This window comes from Eriocheir sinensis, chromosome 7 (genome assembly GCF_024679095.1).
Source record: "Eriocheir sinensis breed Jianghai 21 chromosome 7, ASM2467909v1, whole genome shotgun sequence".
Classification (NCBI taxonomy): Eukaryota; Metazoa; Arthropoda; class Malacostraca; order Decapoda; family Varunidae; genus Eriocheir; species Eriocheir sinensis.
This window is the reverse complement of record NC_066515.1, coordinates 10,360,178-10,377,759: the sequence shown is the minus strand read 5'-3', so window position 1 is coordinate 10,377,759 and position 17,582 is coordinate 10,360,178. Positions and strand designations below refer to the sequence as shown.

The 17,582-nt window shown below is 43.0% G+C and overlaps 1 protein-coding gene across 1 annotated transcript in view; it reads left to right on the top strand.

The window, feature by feature from the left end:
* LOC126995289 (kin of IRRE-like protein 2) overlaps positions 1 to 17,582 on the top strand; it is a 251,711-nt gene that overhangs the window by 211,518 nt on the left and 22,611 nt on the right. The window contains exon 8 of the mRNA XM_050854778.1: positions 13,788 to 13,915. Within this exon, the coding sequence (XP_050710735.1) occupies positions 13,788 to 13,915 (128 nt within the window). The remainder of the gene's footprint in view (positions 1 to 13,787; positions 13,916 to 17,582) is intronic.

The following is a 17,582-nucleotide window of genomic DNA, read 5'->3' as shown; positions in this document are numbered from 1 at the left end:
TGTGTGTGTGTCAAGTGCTTGGGGGTAAACTCTTGCTGGAGTACATGCTGCAATTCGTCTTCCTTTGCTGTTTACTTCCATGATATTTATTTCCACCATTGCAAATATTGGTCACGGACACACTTTTTGTCTTGTTAGTCGTAATGAGGGTGGTGGTAATGGCAAGATTTAGTAGCACCAGTAGCAGTAGTAGTAGTAGTAGTAGTAATAGTAGTAGTAGTAGTAGTAGTAGTAGTAGTAGTAGTAGTAGCAGTAGTTCTTAGAAATAGTAGTAGTAATAGCAGTAGGAGGAGGAGTAGAAGTAGTAATAGCAGAAGAAGCACTCAAGTTTCCATATTTCCTCTTTCTGCTCCCTCCTCTCCTCCTAACCTTCCTCGTGAAGACAAACATTTTAATCCCTTCAAATACGCGTGTTTCCCCTCCACGCCCCCCTCGTCGCCCCGGAACTCAGAATCATATATGGTGTACATAACCGCCTCTTGCAAAAAGTTAGATCCTGTGTCTTAAAATTCACTGGAGTTCAACGTCTTGCCGCCGCCCCATCCTCTTAAACCTGTTCCTCTGTAACTGTTCTTATGAAACTGGATGCCAGGGTCTCTCTCTCTCTCTCTCTCTCTCTCTCTCTCTCTCTCTCTCTCTCTCTCTCTCTCTCTCTCTCTCTCTCTCTGGTGTCCCGGTGTCTTCCTCCTCCTCCTCCTCGTCCTCCTCCTCCTCCTCCTCTTTCTCTTCCTCTTCCTCCTCCTCCTCCTCCTCCTCCCACCGATGGGAATCACTCCCATAGAAATTGGCACAATCGATGAACTGGATGTGAAAAAGTATCTAGAGAAACTCGAGACGAACAAGTCCACCGGACCCGACGACTTGTCGCCCAGGCTGCTCAAGGAACTCAAGCAGCAAATCCTCAAGCCACTCACCACCATCTACAATCTGTCACTACAACAAAACAAAGTCCCAAAAGACTGGACACAAGCGAATGTAACTCCGATCTACAAAAAGGGAGACAAAAGTGTGGCCCTAAACTACAGACCAATCAGCCTGACCTCAGTGGCGGGAAAAATCCTCGAGAAGATCATCAGAGACAAACTCGTTAGGTTCCTTGAAGACAACAACATCATTTCCGATGCTCAGCACGGTTTCAGGAACAAGCGCTCGTGCTTAACCAATTTACTGAACTTATTGCAAGGTATCTATGAAAACTGGGATAATCATATCCCCAGTGATGTTATATATCTAGACTTTCAGAAAGCCTTTGACAAAGTGCCACACGAAAGACTCCTCAAGAAACTTAAGTCGGCGGGATTAGGCGACAATCTGACAGCATGGATCAAAGACTGGCTCACTGGAAGAAAACAACGAGTTGTACTCAACGGACAGGCCTCCGAGTGGCTCCCGGTCACAAGTGGAGTGCCACAGGGGTCAGTGCTGGGACCCATACTTTTCATCATATATATCAACGACCTAGAACTAGAATTAAAATCCAATCTTTCAAAATTTGCCGACGACACAAAGGTGGGTGGGAAGGCCCTCACAACGGCGGACTGCGAAATTATCCGGAGAGACCTGGACCAGATCACTCGGTGGTTAGAAAAATGGCAGCTGTCCTTCAACACTACCAAATGTAAAGTAATGCATATCGGATCCAGAAACAGCAACCACACATACCACACGGGTGGCGAACCACTACATGTTGTGCAAGAGGAAAGAGACCTCGGGGTCACCATCAGCAGCGACTTGAAACAAACAAAACACTGCAAGTCCGCCTGTAAGAAAGCCAATACAATGCTTGGGTTCATATCGAGGAACTTCGAATACAAGTCGCCGGGAGTTATGTTATCCTTGTATAATTTGCTGGTAAGGCCCCACCTGGAATACGCCGTGCAATTATGGTCTCCTAATTACAGGAAAGACATTGAATTACTTGAGTGAGTACAGCGCCGCACCACGAAGATGATACCATCACTGAGGACGAAGCCCTATGAAGAGCGACTCGAGCGACTCAACCTCTTCACGTTGGAAAAGAGACGACTGCGGGGAGACATGATACAAGTCTTGAAGTACCTGAACAAGCTCAGCAACGTTGATCACTCCAAACTCTTCACGCTACAAACTAACATGAGAACAAGAAACAACGGAAAATCAATTCAAGCAAAACGATGCAATACCGACATCGGCATGAGTTATTTCTCGAATAGAGTTGTTCGCTACTGGAACAGCCTTCCTGCAGAAGTGGTTAGCGCAAAGACCATCAACTCCTTCAAGAAACGCATTGATCGCCACTTTGCTGCATCGGGAGTGAACTGAACATTCCCAAGAGTAGATACACAAGTGCTTTAATCCTTCCCTGCAAGCCACTCCTATGGCAAACGGATTGATTAAATCACTGAACGCAGGCAGCCTAGTAATGAGCCAAAAGGCTTTATGCTGCCTGCTAGTCCATGTTTCCATGTTTCCACGTTTCCTCCTTTTCCTCCTCCTCCTCCTCCTCCTCCTCCTTTTCTTCTTCCCTTCTCCTCCTCCTTTTGAATATCTTCATATTTCCATTCAAACACCACATTTCGACATCATTAGTCCCCCTCAAAAGAGAGAGAGAGAGAGAGAGAGAGAGAGAGAGAGAGAGAGAGAGAGAGAGAGAGAGAGAGAGAGAGACAGAAGTGGGGGAGGGTAGGCAGACTGAAAATTTTAGAAAAATGACTTAGGATGAAGGAAAAATCTGGTAAGGAAGAAAGGGAACGGGAGGAAAAAGAAGGAAGGAAGGAAGAGAAGTGTCAGCTGAGATTGACGGTACGAGGATTAAGAAGGCTTTATATGAACACTCCCTCCACGAGAGAGAGAGAGAGAGAGAGAGAGAGAGAGAGAGAGAGAGAGAGAGAGAGAGAGAGAGAGAGAGTAAAAATAGACTGTTGTAGGTTATGGTGAACTAGTGCAGGAAGGGAAGGAGAAGGGAGAGACGAAAGTTGATAAGGACCTGAAAATTAATAAAGGAGAACACACACACACACACACACACACACACACACACACACACACTATACATCATTACGCACACAGACTATTTGGTAAAGCCGTCCAGGTGCGCCGAGAACAAAATATAGTTAATTAACCGCCAATTATTGTCGTGTTTGGGGTTAGGCACAGGTGAGGGACGCCGGGCAGCGATGCCTGTTATTTCTGTGCTCCATTGTGTGTCTGATTCCCCTTCTGTCTGTCTGTGTATGTGTCTATCTATATGTCTGTCTCTGTCTGTGTGTTTGTGTGTCTGTCTGTGTTTAAGAGTTACGCGCAGGTGAGCGTCGCCGGGCAGTAGTGTCTGATGTCTGTCCCTGTGTGTCCCTGACTCCCTTTCTGTCTGTCTTTATGTCTGTGCGTCCGTGTTTTTCAATTTAGCTTGAATGAATCTACCTTTGTTGTGTTGTCGCCATTGCTTTTGTTGTGGTTGTGAAAGGATGTTATTGTGCCCGTGTGTGTGTGTGTGTGTGTGTGTGTGTGTGTGTTTGTGTGTGTGTGTGTGTGTGTGCTTTACTTGCCAGTATTTGTATTCATATCGTGTTATATATGTTTTCATTGTAATATATGACTTTGCGTCCTATCTTGTTTTTTTTTTTTTTTTTTTGGGCTTTTCCACAAACCTTTCACTCGACATTTTAATATGCCGCCGCTACATCCGCTTCACCCATTGATGTGGTTGTTCCGTGTGGTGTGTTGGTGGTGGTGGTGGTGGTGTGTGTGTGTGTGTGTGTGTGTGTGTGTGTGTGTGTGTGTGTGTGTATGTTCAACCATTTGTTCACTGCGGTTTTTATGTTTACGCTTCGACTTTTATTTTTTTCGTAAAACAATTTATTATTCTGTTTTAGACTTAAAATGTTGTGGCTTCATTTTCTCGCTATTATTTTTCTCTAACTTTCTTCACATCTTTTGCCCTACTCTTCCTCCTTTTCCCCCTCCTCCTCATCTTTCTCCCGGTATGCAGGTAAAGTGTTTTCATCTTAGGGAACTAGACGTCACTGCCTTGCATAGTCTCCGGTCACCCTTGGACAAGCTATAATACCTGATCTGTCTCCAATGCCAGGGTCAAGGTGAAGCCCTCTGGGCAGCAGGAGTTGTTGATTGGACTGCAGGCAGGGGATCTCTTTATGAGACAATGGCTGGGGGTCCATGGTCCTAGTTATTTAGGCCTGCAGTGTAGAGGAGTGTGGCGACCTCTACACTAAAAGGCCTCCCTGGGAACCAGTTGTCGGTGTGAGCTCCCCGTCCCTTCCATCTAACGACGGTACTCCCATCCCTATTCTGCATAGCAGCTGGTTCTTGTTCTTTTCTCCTGAAGGAGATGTCTTCCGTGTGCCTTTTGAGGTTGTACCTCCTGGCTTCTAGGTGGAGTTTCTGAGGGTTTTTCTTATACTCAAGGAATATTTCAGCTTTTTGTTACCTCAGGAAGGGCGTCTGTCTAGAGTTGGTGGAGAACTCCTGGTGACAGGTGCCACTGGTCAGGACTCGCAACGTTCGCCGAGTTGTGTTAGACGATTCGGAAACTGAGAACGAATTTCTGGTTCCTCTCCTCCCTTGCCAGCTTTGCTCTGGGTGACTAGGCTGGCCCCGTTCATGGGACAAAACCACAAGGACAATAGCTAAAAAGCGCCGGGTTGTGACAGTCTCTCTCGTGACCGAGGCTCAGGACAAGCGATTGGTCTTTGAAACGCTTCAAGACCCTGTGGGAGCGAACTCCCGGTGTTGGAGGCATCTAACGCAGCAGTATCTAATTTCCATGCTCATTTTTATCCAGTACAATATATGGTCACCCGTTAAGTAATTTCGAGAGCACTTTTTGATATTTGCCGAAATTGTGAACTGCTTAAATTTCTTACAATGCCTTTGACACTCCGTAAGTGTTATGTCTGTTCCGGACGATTTGCAGCTCAGTACTACCAGCTGCGCAGAACTTGTCGCCTCTGTATTCAAAGATTAAGACTTACGTAGGCTGTGACCGAATGGAAAAACAAACACCATGATCTAGAAAAGAAGTTTGAAGCCCTTCAGGAATCTGTTGCTAACAATGTGGCATTGATTCCACCATCGATGGTGGAGTCCCTCCACCGAGAATGTGGCCCCTATTAAACGACCCTCCTGCTTCACGGGAGGACGAGTTACCTGCCTCACAGGTTAACTCCCAGCCTGCCTCACAGGCTAACCCCCAGCCTGACTCACAGGCTAACCCCCAGCCTGACTCACAGGCTAACCCCCAGCCTGCCTCACAGGCTAACTCCCAGCCTGCCTTACAGGCTAACTCCCAGCCTGCTTCACAGGCTAACTCCCAGCCTGCCTCACAGGCTAACTCCAAGCCTGCTCACAGGCTAACTCCAAACCTGCTCACGGGCTAACTCCCAGCTTGGCTCACATGCTAACTCCCAGCCTGCCCCACATAACGCTTCTCCTTTTGCTTCACAGGATGACGGGTTCCAACCTGTTAGGAAAGGAGCCAAACCGAAGCAGGCAACGAAACATTTACTGACCTCCACTACCTTCAGTTGGTTCCAGGTGCTGACAGACACCATGGAGGACAAGTTTGAGACTCGCCTAGTTGGGGACAGCATGGTGCGTGGCCAGCTTTTTGAGTTATGTGGCTGTTCATCAAACGGCCGCAGAAAACGTTACCGTTAACCAGGTGCCAGACTGGACGATATCACCGCAGCGTGCGATGATGTCACGAATAATGCCGACAGAAACACCCTCTTTTTCATTCACGCGGACTCAATGACGTAAGGACAACCCGTTCTGAGGAACTGCTTGAAACATACCGCCGCGTGATCAAGCAGTATAAACGAAAAACGGATTCCAGTAACAAACTGACTGGAGGCTGCAGAACGCTAATCTCAGACCTCGCTATCATTTCCGATTGGAGTAAAAGGAACCTTGTGTACTTCAATGCCTCAAAAACCCAATTTCTCCACCTATCAACTCGACACAATCTTTCAAACACCTATCCTCTATTTTTCGACAACACTCAGCTGTTACCTTCTTCAACACTAAATATCCTCGGTCTATCCTTAACTCAAAATCTTAACTGAAAATTTCACATCTCCTCTCTCACTATATCAGCTTCCTCGAGGTTGGGCGTTCTGTATCGTCTCCGCCAGTTCTTCTCCCCCGCACAGTTGCTATCCATATACAGGGGCCTTGTCCACCCTCGTATGGAGTATGCATCTCACGTGTGGGGGGCTCTACTCACACAGCTCTTCTGGACAGAGTGGAGTCTATGGCTCTTCGTCTCATCAGCTCTCCTCCTCTTACTGATAGTCTTTTACCTCTTAAATTCCGCCGCCATGTTGCCTCTCTTTCTATTTTCTATCAATATTTTCATGCTGACTGCTCGTCTGAAATTGCTAACTGCATGCCTGCACCCCTCCTGCGGCCTTGCCACACACGACTTTATACTCAAGCTCATCCTTATACTATCCAAACCCCTTATGCAAGAGTTAACCAGCATCTTCACTCTTTCATCCCTTACGCTGGTAAACTCTGAAACAATCTTCCTTCATCTGTATTTCCTCTTGCCTACGACATGAACTCTTTCAAGAGGAGGGTATCAGGACACCTCTCCTCCCGAAATTGACTTCTCTTTCGGCCACTCCTCTCCAATCTTTTTAGGGGCAGTAAGCAGCGGGCTTTTTTTTTAATTATTGTTTTCTTTTTTATTTAAGTCCTTGATCTATCTCCTGTGGTGTAAAGAAAATCATAATCTCAGGAATCCTCCCGAGGGTCGGTGCCGAAACTAGCTTTTACAGTAAGGCCTTCAGCACGAACAACAGACTTCAGTCTCTTTGCTCTCAAGAAAACGTCCAGTTCGTTAACATGTGGAGCAATTTTTACTTCGATTCGGACATGTTCCTTGCCGATGGCATCCACTTAAACCCTGTTGGAGCAGCCCGTGTCGGGAGGCTGATCTGTGACCAAGTGGCTCTTCGAACGCCAAAAAACGCTAAGGTGAGAACACCAGCAGCTCTATCGTGAGGGAGCACTCAATCCGCGCAACCCCCGACTTGAATCACATTAAAGTTTGCTATATACACGCTCATAGCCTACGTAACGAATTTGAAGACTTAGAAACATTTGCAGCTACAAATCACTATCACATCATCGGAGTCACAGAATCTTGGATTGACACTTCAAATAGAGATTTCTTTGAGGAATATAGATTACCGGGTTATGCGATTTTTAGTCATGAAAGAGAAAACAGACAGGGTGGATGCGTTATCTTATATATCCACAACTCTCTCCATCCGGTATAAGTGAAAACAGATATTATAACGAATGTGGAAACGGTTTTCATTGAAATTAAAAATAAGTCGTAAAACAGAAGTTGGACTAATCAATAGACCGCTAGGGCAGACTCCTGATAACGACCACGCGTTAAGTGAATTAATATTAGAAACAAGTAGCAGTTGCGAGGCAGTAATTGTGGGGACTTTAACTTGCCAATGAAAAGATGGGGCGAATCGTTGAACTCTTATACAGGGCTCGACCTGTACACAAATTCATTAGAAAGTGATTTACATTAACACGTTCAAGAACCGACTCGGGAAAATAATATATTATAATCGACCTCGTCTTTTCTACGACAGCTGATCTACTTAACGAAGTAAATGTCGGTCCAGTTTTTAGTTCTAGCGATCACTGATTAATCACATTCAGCATCAATATGAAAGAAAGTAAAGTAATTGCTTGTAAAGAAAAGGTGCCGGATTATCAGAGAGCGAATTTCGTAAGAATCCGATCAATTTTAAATAATTCTGACTGGACTCTAATTTCGATGAAAACAGATATTGATAAATCGTAGGAGGCCTTCACAACAATACTGAACAATGCCATAAGCATATGCGTACCCTATCGTAACAGACGTTCAATTTTTAAGAAAAAACCCAAATAGTGGAATAACGAAATTCAAAATAGCCACTCCTAAAAAAAAAAAAAACGCGACTGCAGTGAATACATATCAACCCAGAGTGAGACTGACAAACTAGAGTTGGACAGAATTCGTCGGTAAACCACGAAATTAATAAAACGAAGCAAGAACAATCTTGAAGAATATATAGCGGAAACAAGTAAATCTAATCCTAAAGAATTTTTTGCTATGTAAATAATAAAAAAAAGTCACTCACTTGTAGTATCGGACCGCTTGCTAATGATAATGGTGACCACACGAACGATGAGAATAAAATGGCTACAATCTTAAAAAAAAACTTTTTCGCATCCGTATTTACCGACGAAGATTGTTTATCACCTCAACCGCCGGAGGTTAGAAGGACCGAAAAGATTTTAAATGGCGTGCTTATCGTAGAAAGTTACATTTTACGCACAATTGAAAAGATTAAAGTAAGTAAAGCTCCTGGGCCAGAATTCACAAAGGCTTAGTTCGTAGTTTTGGGCCCTTAGTGCGTAGTTTTGAGAACATTGAGATTCATAAAGCTCGCGCGGTAATAACTACCAACTAATCGATGACGTCACGGGTTAGCGCGCGGATTTACAAAGCTTTACCGCGCTCTGTGTGACGCTAGATATGTTGTTAAATAACTACTGCCTCGGGAGTGTAGCAAACGCTAACAATATTATCATATATATGTATAAATGCTTATAAATCACGTTTTTCAACTTAAAATATAACTTTGCGAGTAGAGGAAGAAGCCCATTTCTTCAAAAAATGATGAGATATACACCCTTTGAGAGGTATGTAATAAGTGTGGGCGGTATGCCAACACCGACGTCCGGCCGGGGATTGCCAAACCTCCCTCCTCCTTCATCTTCCTACCCCCTCATTCATTCATCCATCCATCTCTAGATTTGTCCCTTCGTGGATGGACCATGGACCTTTGTCGGGTGACAGCTAGCCCATGAGCTGGGCTGCAGCATGGCAAGACAGTCTTAATTTTCCCTCGTTCCTTCCTTCCGTCATTCGTTCCTGTCTGCCTCGATATCTGTCCCATATTTCTCTTTGCTTTCTTCCTGCCTCAATCTCCTCCGAATCTTCTTTTTCTTCATCATAAGCATGTTCGTAGGTAACAAGACATCGAACAGCAAAGTTACCTTGACGTAAATGTGCAGCAAACGACGAAATAATTCAATTCGTAGATTACGATTTAGTACAGTTTGCCTTAAAAGGAAGAAACATGGGAAAAAAGAATGGTTTTCTTGAACCAGCAGCTGGAGGGGCCTCCCTAGGATTGGCTGACGGTTCTGTAAACGTGCTTGCGATTCGCTGCAAGGCCAATGAAGTCATCAACCAATCAGTGGCCTCGCTGACTTAGCGCGCCTCTAACTACCATCTCTAAGGTTTGCTTCGTGAATCTGACGCTAACGTCGGTCGCTAAATCAATAGTGCGCAGTTATGTTAGCTCGTAGTTAGTGAGTATGTTTGTGAATTCCGCCCCTGGTCCAGACAAAAGTACCCCTAGAATTTCAAAAGATATCAAACATCAAATTTATGAACCGCTCTCTATCTTATTCAATAAATCTTTAACTGCTGGAAAAGTTCCGTCCGATTGGAAAGTAGCAAATGTCACACCAATTTCCAAAAAAAGTGACATTTTAAGCAGAACTGAAAAGATTAAAGTAAGCAAAGCTTCTGGCCCAGACAAAATTACCGCTAGAATTTTAAAAGAAATAAAACATCAAATTTGTAAACCACTCTCTATCTTATTCAATAAATCTTTAACTGCTGGAAAAGTTCCGTCAGATTGGAAACTAGCAAATGTCACACCAATATTCAAAAAGGGGTACAAGTCTCATCCAGGAAACTATTGACCAATTAGCCTGACATCGATTGCTTGTAATTTAATGGAGACTATCATTCGCGACCATATGGTTAAATTCTTTGAAAAAAATAACATAATAAATAATTCGCAACATGGTTTCCGTAGTAAACGTTCGTGTTTAATTAACTTATTTGATTCTTTTCATTATATTTTTTTTAGGTGTTCGATGAAAGCAGATCAGTAGATATCATATATCTGGATTTTCAAAAAGGTATTTGATAAGGTCCCCTACTAACGATTACTCAGTAAACTATTGGCGCACAGCATCTCACGTAACATTCACAATTGGCTTGTGGACTGGCTCTCTGAGCGGAAACGGAGAGAAGCTCTAAACGGTGTTTAATTTAACTGTCTCGATGTCCGAAGCGGTGTACCTCAAAGACCAATGCTTAGTCCCATGCTCTTCTTAATTAATGTTAATGATACCGATGATGGGCTCACTTGCAAAATATCAAAATTTTCTGTTAAAAAAAAAAACATATGTAAGATAACTACGACACTCGACGAAGAAGCATTACAATAAGAACTAGATCGACTTGCACGTTGGGCCAGTCAATGGCAAATTAAATTTGACGTTGACAAATGAAAAGTGTTACACACCGGAAACAATGACAATCGCGTTCAGTACGTAATAAATGGCCAGTGGTGGGCACCGCAAACCGAAAAGTTAGCTTCGCTAACTGGTAATCCACTAACTAAAAAGTTAGCGTTCTTAGGCTAAATCGCTAAACTAATAAAGAAAATTATTAGTGGAAGCTAACGCTAACCGCTAACCGTTACCTTTGTCATATATTTTTAGCTTCGGTTAAGTATTTTGGCTCTAAAACTCTTAAAAACAGAAAGGTATAGCATTCCAAAATCAGATGATGATAAAGGTGTACACAAATAAACAAATTAAATTCAACATACACTTTATTTTTGCCTTATATATGAACTTGCAATAGCTGTGCAGAAAGACAAGAACAAACCTGTATGAATTTTTTAGTGGACTTTAAGTTAATGAAGGAGAAACTTCATTTAGCGGAAGTTAATTGGTCCGCTAAATGTTTCCAAAGTTATCGAAAACGCTAATCAGCTGACGAAAAAATTAGCTTCCCTAATCAGCGGTTAGCGGATTAGCGGAACCGTACCCACCACTGTGAATGGCCAACAACTTTCTGCAGTAAGTAGTATGCGCCAAAATATAAGGCGCGGAAGTACCGACTTCGGTCACTGGTATGAGAACCCATTTTTCCTTCGTATTTTCCCCGCCGCGGATCGTACGACATTGTGAGTTATCATTCATCAGGCACGACAACCAGCTGGCTCAACCGCCATAGATCACTAGTTGCCAAGTGCCTGTCAGTCATTTTTTTGAACCTTTAAAGTCCCGCGCTCCGCTACTTGTTCGCTGCTTTTTTCTGCGCGTTGGCGGACTCTCTGAGTAATTACTACCCAGTCCAGGATGTCAAGGAGGCAGACTACTAAGGAAGACGTTAGAGCAGTCATTGCTCTCTTCAACAAGGGCCACAGCATGAGAGAAATATCAGCAGAAACAGGAGTTTGCCTCCGTAGTGTTCAGCGCCTCACACAGCAGTATCGGGACACAGGATGCCAGTCTCTGCCGTCTGCCAAACCCAAGACTGGTAGGCGCAAAATGATAAACCCAAGGACCGTCAACGTTCTCAAAAGACAAGTTGATACCCACCCCTCAATAACAGCAAGGGCAGTGAAGGAAACAAACAGTAACTTGCTTGGCCAGGTATCACTAAGAACTGTGCAGCGTTGCATCCATGACGATATTGGGTGCCGCAGGTTTCGTGCGCGCAGAAAACCAGACCTCACACAAAGACACAAGAAGCTGAGGGTTAATTTTTGCAAGGCATATCAACACTGGGACCAGGAGAGGTGGCAACGTGTTTTGTGGAGTGACGAGGCAGTGTTCACGGTGACAGGCAGTAGTGGAGGCGGAGTGTATCGCCGCCCGGGCAGTGACGTCTTGCTGCCCCAATACATTATCCCCACTTCCAGGCACCCACCTTCCATCATGGTGTGGGCCTGCTTCTCCTTCCATGGAGTGGGGGGGTTGGTAGTGCTACCTAAAGGTGTGAGAATGAACAAGGACAACTACTTAGAACTTTTGTGCGACTATTTGCCCAGCTCATTTGAAAAATGCGCGGCAGATTATTTTATGCAGGACGGAGCGCCATGCCACACTGCTCGTGATGTGAAACAGTGGCTACGTGACTGTCAAGTTTCGTTTTTTGATGACTGGCCAAGCAATAGTCCTGATCTCAACCCAATAGAAAACCTGTGGTCGCTTATGAAACGAAAAGTACGAGGAATGGACACTTCAACAATAGCTAAGCTCGAGGCCGCTGTGCGTCATGTGTGGACAACATTGCCACAGGATTTGCTACAAACACTAGCAAACAGTGTTCCCAAGAGGCTCCAGGAATGTTTACGGAGAAAAGGAAACCCAACAAAGTACTAGAAGTAGATGACCGAAGGAATGCAAGGTAAAGTAAAAAGATTCCAGTTATGTTTTATATGTTTCTTTCATTCACTTCAGTCATGAGTGTCATCTGCCCACGCGCGCCTTATATTTTGGCGCATACTAAAGAAAAGGATCTTGGAATTACTATATCAAGCGATTAAAAGCCCAGTCAGCATTGTTCCGAGGTAGTTAAAAACGCAAACAAATTGGTTGGCTTCATCGGACGAGTCTTTAATAATAAATCGGAAAGCGTAATGTTAAAACTTTATAATTAGCTGGTTCGACCCCATCTAGAGTACTGTGTACAGCTTTGGTCTCCCTATTACAGAAAACACATAGAAAAGTAAGAACGGGTTCAACGGAGAGTAACAGAAATGATTCCTAGGTTGAGAAATTTATCTTATGAACAACGGCTTAAAGAAGTAAATTTATTCAGCCTATCAAAACGAAGAATGCGAGGCGATCTGATAGAAGTTTTTAAAATGTTTAAAGGAGTCAGTGATATTAATGCGGAAGATTACAATTGATCGATCAAATAGAACAAGAAGAAGTAACATTTTCAAGATAAGTGGTAAAAGATTTTCGTCGCGCGAAGCCAAACACTTCTTCTTCAATCGAGTTGTTAATGTTTGGAATTTTTTACCCTGTGATGCCATTGATATTATAACAGTCACGCCCTTCAAGAATAGATTAGACAAGTATTTTGAATCCAACCAGCAACTAAGATATTACTCATTGTCGTAATAACGTTAAGTTCTTTCGAATATTTGAGTCCTTGTCCGTTTTTATCGCCCGGTTAGTGGTAGCAGTAATGGTAGTTCTTTCTTCTTTCCTACATAATTTCCATGCAGTTTTTCCATGCTGCATGGTTCTTTTTCCTTTCCTGCCAGCTTTGGCTGGAGGGATGGGGGGGTGGGGAGGAGCCTTCGCCATTGCTGTTATTCATCTTCCACCCTTGATTAGATAGTTAGTGTAGCTTGTCACAAACAGCCTCGTAAGGACCATCAGGTCTGCTGTTGTTCGTTCTTTCTTTGTGTTCCTACATATGCTCCTGCTCCTCCTCCTCCTCCTCTTCCTTCATCTATTTGTTAATCATCATTCATCACGCCTGAAATACCTCTAATTACTCCTTTCCTTGCGTTTACCTGCCTCCAGTACTCCTCTCAGGTATACACAGCCCCCTGCTGCACTATTTATCTCTCTCTCTCTCTCTCTCTCTCTCTCTCTCTCTCTCTCTCTCTCTCTCTCTCTCTCTCTCTCTCTCTCTCTCAACAATTCATCCCAATTTTGAATGTTATGTGATTTCTGTGTCTATCAGTTATTTACCCATCTATATCTACCTTCTTGTCGTTCGCATTTCTTCTTCCTGTTAGCAACTCTATATCATTTCCTTTACATCTATCCAGTTGTTCTGTTTTTATCCTGCCTATGTTGTTGGGCCTCAGTTTTTTCCCTTTCTACCTGATTATATTGTTATTCCTCATGGTGTTTCCCTCTCCATCCCGCCGCAGACCCGCCCGTGGCAACGATGGAGCTTGGTCGTGGCGTGTCCTCGATCGTGAAGGAGGGTGAGGACGTCTACTTTAACTGTAACGTGGATTCCAACCCGCCGACCTACAGAATCTCGTGGTTCAGGAGGGTGAGTGGCCAGTTGTCTTGGGTTTTTTTCTTCATCCCTTGTGTTTTCTATCTATTGGTTTCCGTTTTTTTGTTGCGAGACTACGGTGGTGTTTACGTGTTTTATGGTTCACTTTCTTTACTGTGTGTGTGTGTGTGTGTGTGTGTGTGTGTGTGTGTGTGGGCTGGATCTTCCTAATCTTCCACGTTGTTTGTATTCCTGTTTGACTTCCTCCTCCTGTTCCTCCTTCACCTGTATCTCCACTATTGATAACTGAATAAGGCACTTTACAAAAAATAGTTGTTTTCTATTATTTTATTTATTTTTTTCACTCCGCTTCCATCAGCCTTCTTTTCCCTTCTGGTTGTTTCTGGCGGTGCTCCGACTCTCGCTGTGTCTCTGGAAGGCGTACTGAAGCGTGATAGAGTTCCTATGTCTAATTCCTCCGCTTCTTTTCTCTAATTTCTTGTATGTGGCTTTGAGCCCAAGCTGGCAAGAAATATTTATGTGTAGGGATGTTGGCTTATGTGCTTTGTGGCCGTGGGTGTGTTTCTTCTTAATAGGCGCACCTAACATCACCATTGCCGATCCAGGATTCAGTACGTTTCCTAACTTATTGGCGGTAATGTTATAATTGTATTTCGTAAAGAATCCTTATAACCAAAAACTAACTAAAATTATGAGTATTATTTTTTCTTGAACAGAACATTGAATAAACAACAGAACAATAATATGGAAATACGTTCATATTTTATACGACAACTGTGGCCCGAGGCAGCAACTCACGTCATTTTGCGGGTATCAGATACCTTATATAAGCATATTTTTACTGCGCAAAGCAGGTGATGTCACTTATTGTGACTTCGTGAGCTTTCATATTTATCAATTTGCGTATATTTCATGGAGGCATAACATTGCTACTTTCAATTTTACTACTGATACGACTTTGTGACTTTATCACAATGGAATTTCACTCAATTAAGTGAATCAGGCACCATAGAAATATCACCAGTGTGTGTATGAATGCATACAAAGATAAGCACATACATTGATTTAACTCTAGGATATCTCGCGGATCACTTATAAATAAAAAACAAAAAATCCGGATAGGCTACTCTATAGCCCACTACCGCCACTCGAGGCACAGAAACGGTCCCTCCACCAAGTTAGTATCCCACATTTGGTGGCGTTAGGTGTGCCTATTAAAACTAAGTGCTTGGCCTGCCTATTCTAAAGCAGTCCCTTTCACTTTCATTCTATGTGTTTATTAGGCGTCAGGTATGCCAGGCCACGGCCTTCAAATATAAAAGGCCTGAGCGATGGGTCGTGACGTCATCAAACTCAGTTATCTCCCTCTCTCCGTCCTCTCCCTGGCTCTGTAGCCATGGTGCTACGTATATTATACAATAATTTATAAATGCTTTTCCAGACCTATATAAGTTAATAATGTATAAAATTGTAATTTTCCTGTAACATAAATAGATTAGTTCTGTAGCATTTATTAGTGGTCACTATCACATAGTTTTATATTAACGTCAGCATTTCATTGCAACTACCCTGGCATAAAATTCTAGATTCTATAATTGGGATAGAGAAACTCACAATATTGTTTTAATTACAGATTTCAATTACGTTTTATCATAGTAAGAAAAAGTGAATGACGAATATGATTGACATTAACCTCAGTAATATTATCCCGTTAACGTCTGAAGCTTCCTTTTTTCTCAGCTTTCTTACTCTGGTGGATGAGATCATTTTCTTTGGTACAGAAATTGTTGACGCCCACACTAACATTTTCTGAACTTTATCTTTGCTGTGTTCATTACCGCATTTATTTTTTGGTAGGAAAACATCATTATCTGCAAGGATATTCATTGTTTCTTCGCTGGCGACATTTCTCTGGTTCAATGAATGTGTGAAGTTAGGGTTTGCTGTTATTTTGTTGACTGCAGTATAATTGTACATAACTATATTGACTACTCCATCATCAGGGTAGACAAGAGAACCTCTGGTAATGCCTTGTATGTAGCTGTTACTGTCTGGAAAATCCTCTACATTTTCATTACAAGTTAGGGAGTCTTTACATGAATTACATTTTTTGGGGGGTAGCCACATAACAACAATAGCCTGCCAAATATGTGAGAGCTGGAAGATAATCCATGTTTTTATCAATATCATCCCGTGTAATTTCCACAACAAAGTTATTGAAATTAGATAAATCATCACTGTGCATTTTCTCCCACTTCGTTTCTTTTAAATCAGATAAGTTTACGTTCTGGTTTCTGAGGGTTATTTTCAGTACTGACAATATATATATATATATATATATATATATATATATATATATATATATATATATATATATATATATATATAGAGAGAGAGAGAGAGAGAGAGAGAGAGAGAGAGAGAGAGAGAGAGAGAGAGATTCATAACTTTTATCCACAAAATGAGCGTATCACGTCAGAGACACTCCAGTCCTCCTCGGGTGAGCAGCTCGGCCCGCCCTTCCGGTCCGCCGGTTAAGTTGACCGTCCGGCTGCTCACCTGGGTCCTGCTACAGGTTGCTACTGGGCGCCTGCCCGGGGGGCCCGTGTCTCCGTCGCTGCTCGCCGGCTGATACCCGCGGCTGTGGCGGCGGCGGAGGCGTCCCTACAACCGCCCCGAGTTTTGAATTGCTCGCCCCCCCTTACAGGGCCGCCTTGTGCAAAGGCCCTGTCCCCTTATTAAAGGGGTAAAACTTTAAAGAAAGAAGATGCGTATCACGTGAAAGAGCCTGTTTATTGCCCCAGGCTAGTCTCATCGTAAATGGAGTTACATAAGTATCTTTACAATATAGATATCAATTAATAAAATACTTTTGTCATTACATGATTCATTTAGAATATGATTAATGACTTTAATTATAACACACACACACACACACACACACACACACACACAACATGAGGCATGAAATCAATCACAAGCTGCTCCGTGACTCCCAGCTGATCGATGTTGCCATATGGAATGCATTATGTTGTAGCTATTAACTGCAATGATACACCATGTTCTTTATTGTTCCGTACGATAATCTTGATGCTTATCACATCAACGTCATTAGGAAATAAAATGAATAATGAAAATTTATAACCACTGATATTAATAATCAACGGACAGCATGCCGCCCTCCCTTCCTCCCCCGGGTATGCTACCGGGGCGTTCATATTTACATGTCGTGAAGGGTAACTTGTAAACCGTTTCGATAAAAACATTTCACTATTGAACATTTTTGACTTAGAATGACTTGATCTCTCATTATAGAAAATGTGGCGACCTGTAGCGGGAGGTTTGCACTGGCCCTGCATAAGACATCCTACGGTCATACAATGATGCCTCTAATATTTACCACCTTACGGTCTAATAAACCTGAAATGCACTGGAATATCAGCAGCTATAACAGGGATGGTATTTTATTGGAGTACTTACCCTGCTGCTCTGATTAGGTATAAAATTGACCCTCTTTATGGCTCTAACCCATTCACGTGCCAACGTTTCATCTTTTGGGGAAAGAAATTATAGCCACTTTAGGAGCAGTAGGATAATTTCCGTTGCAACGAGGTACACAACACCCACTAGGCATATTGATATGAAGTATATAACTGAGGAAGTCTGAGATTATGTCAAAGTTCTTGAACTAAATGGTCAT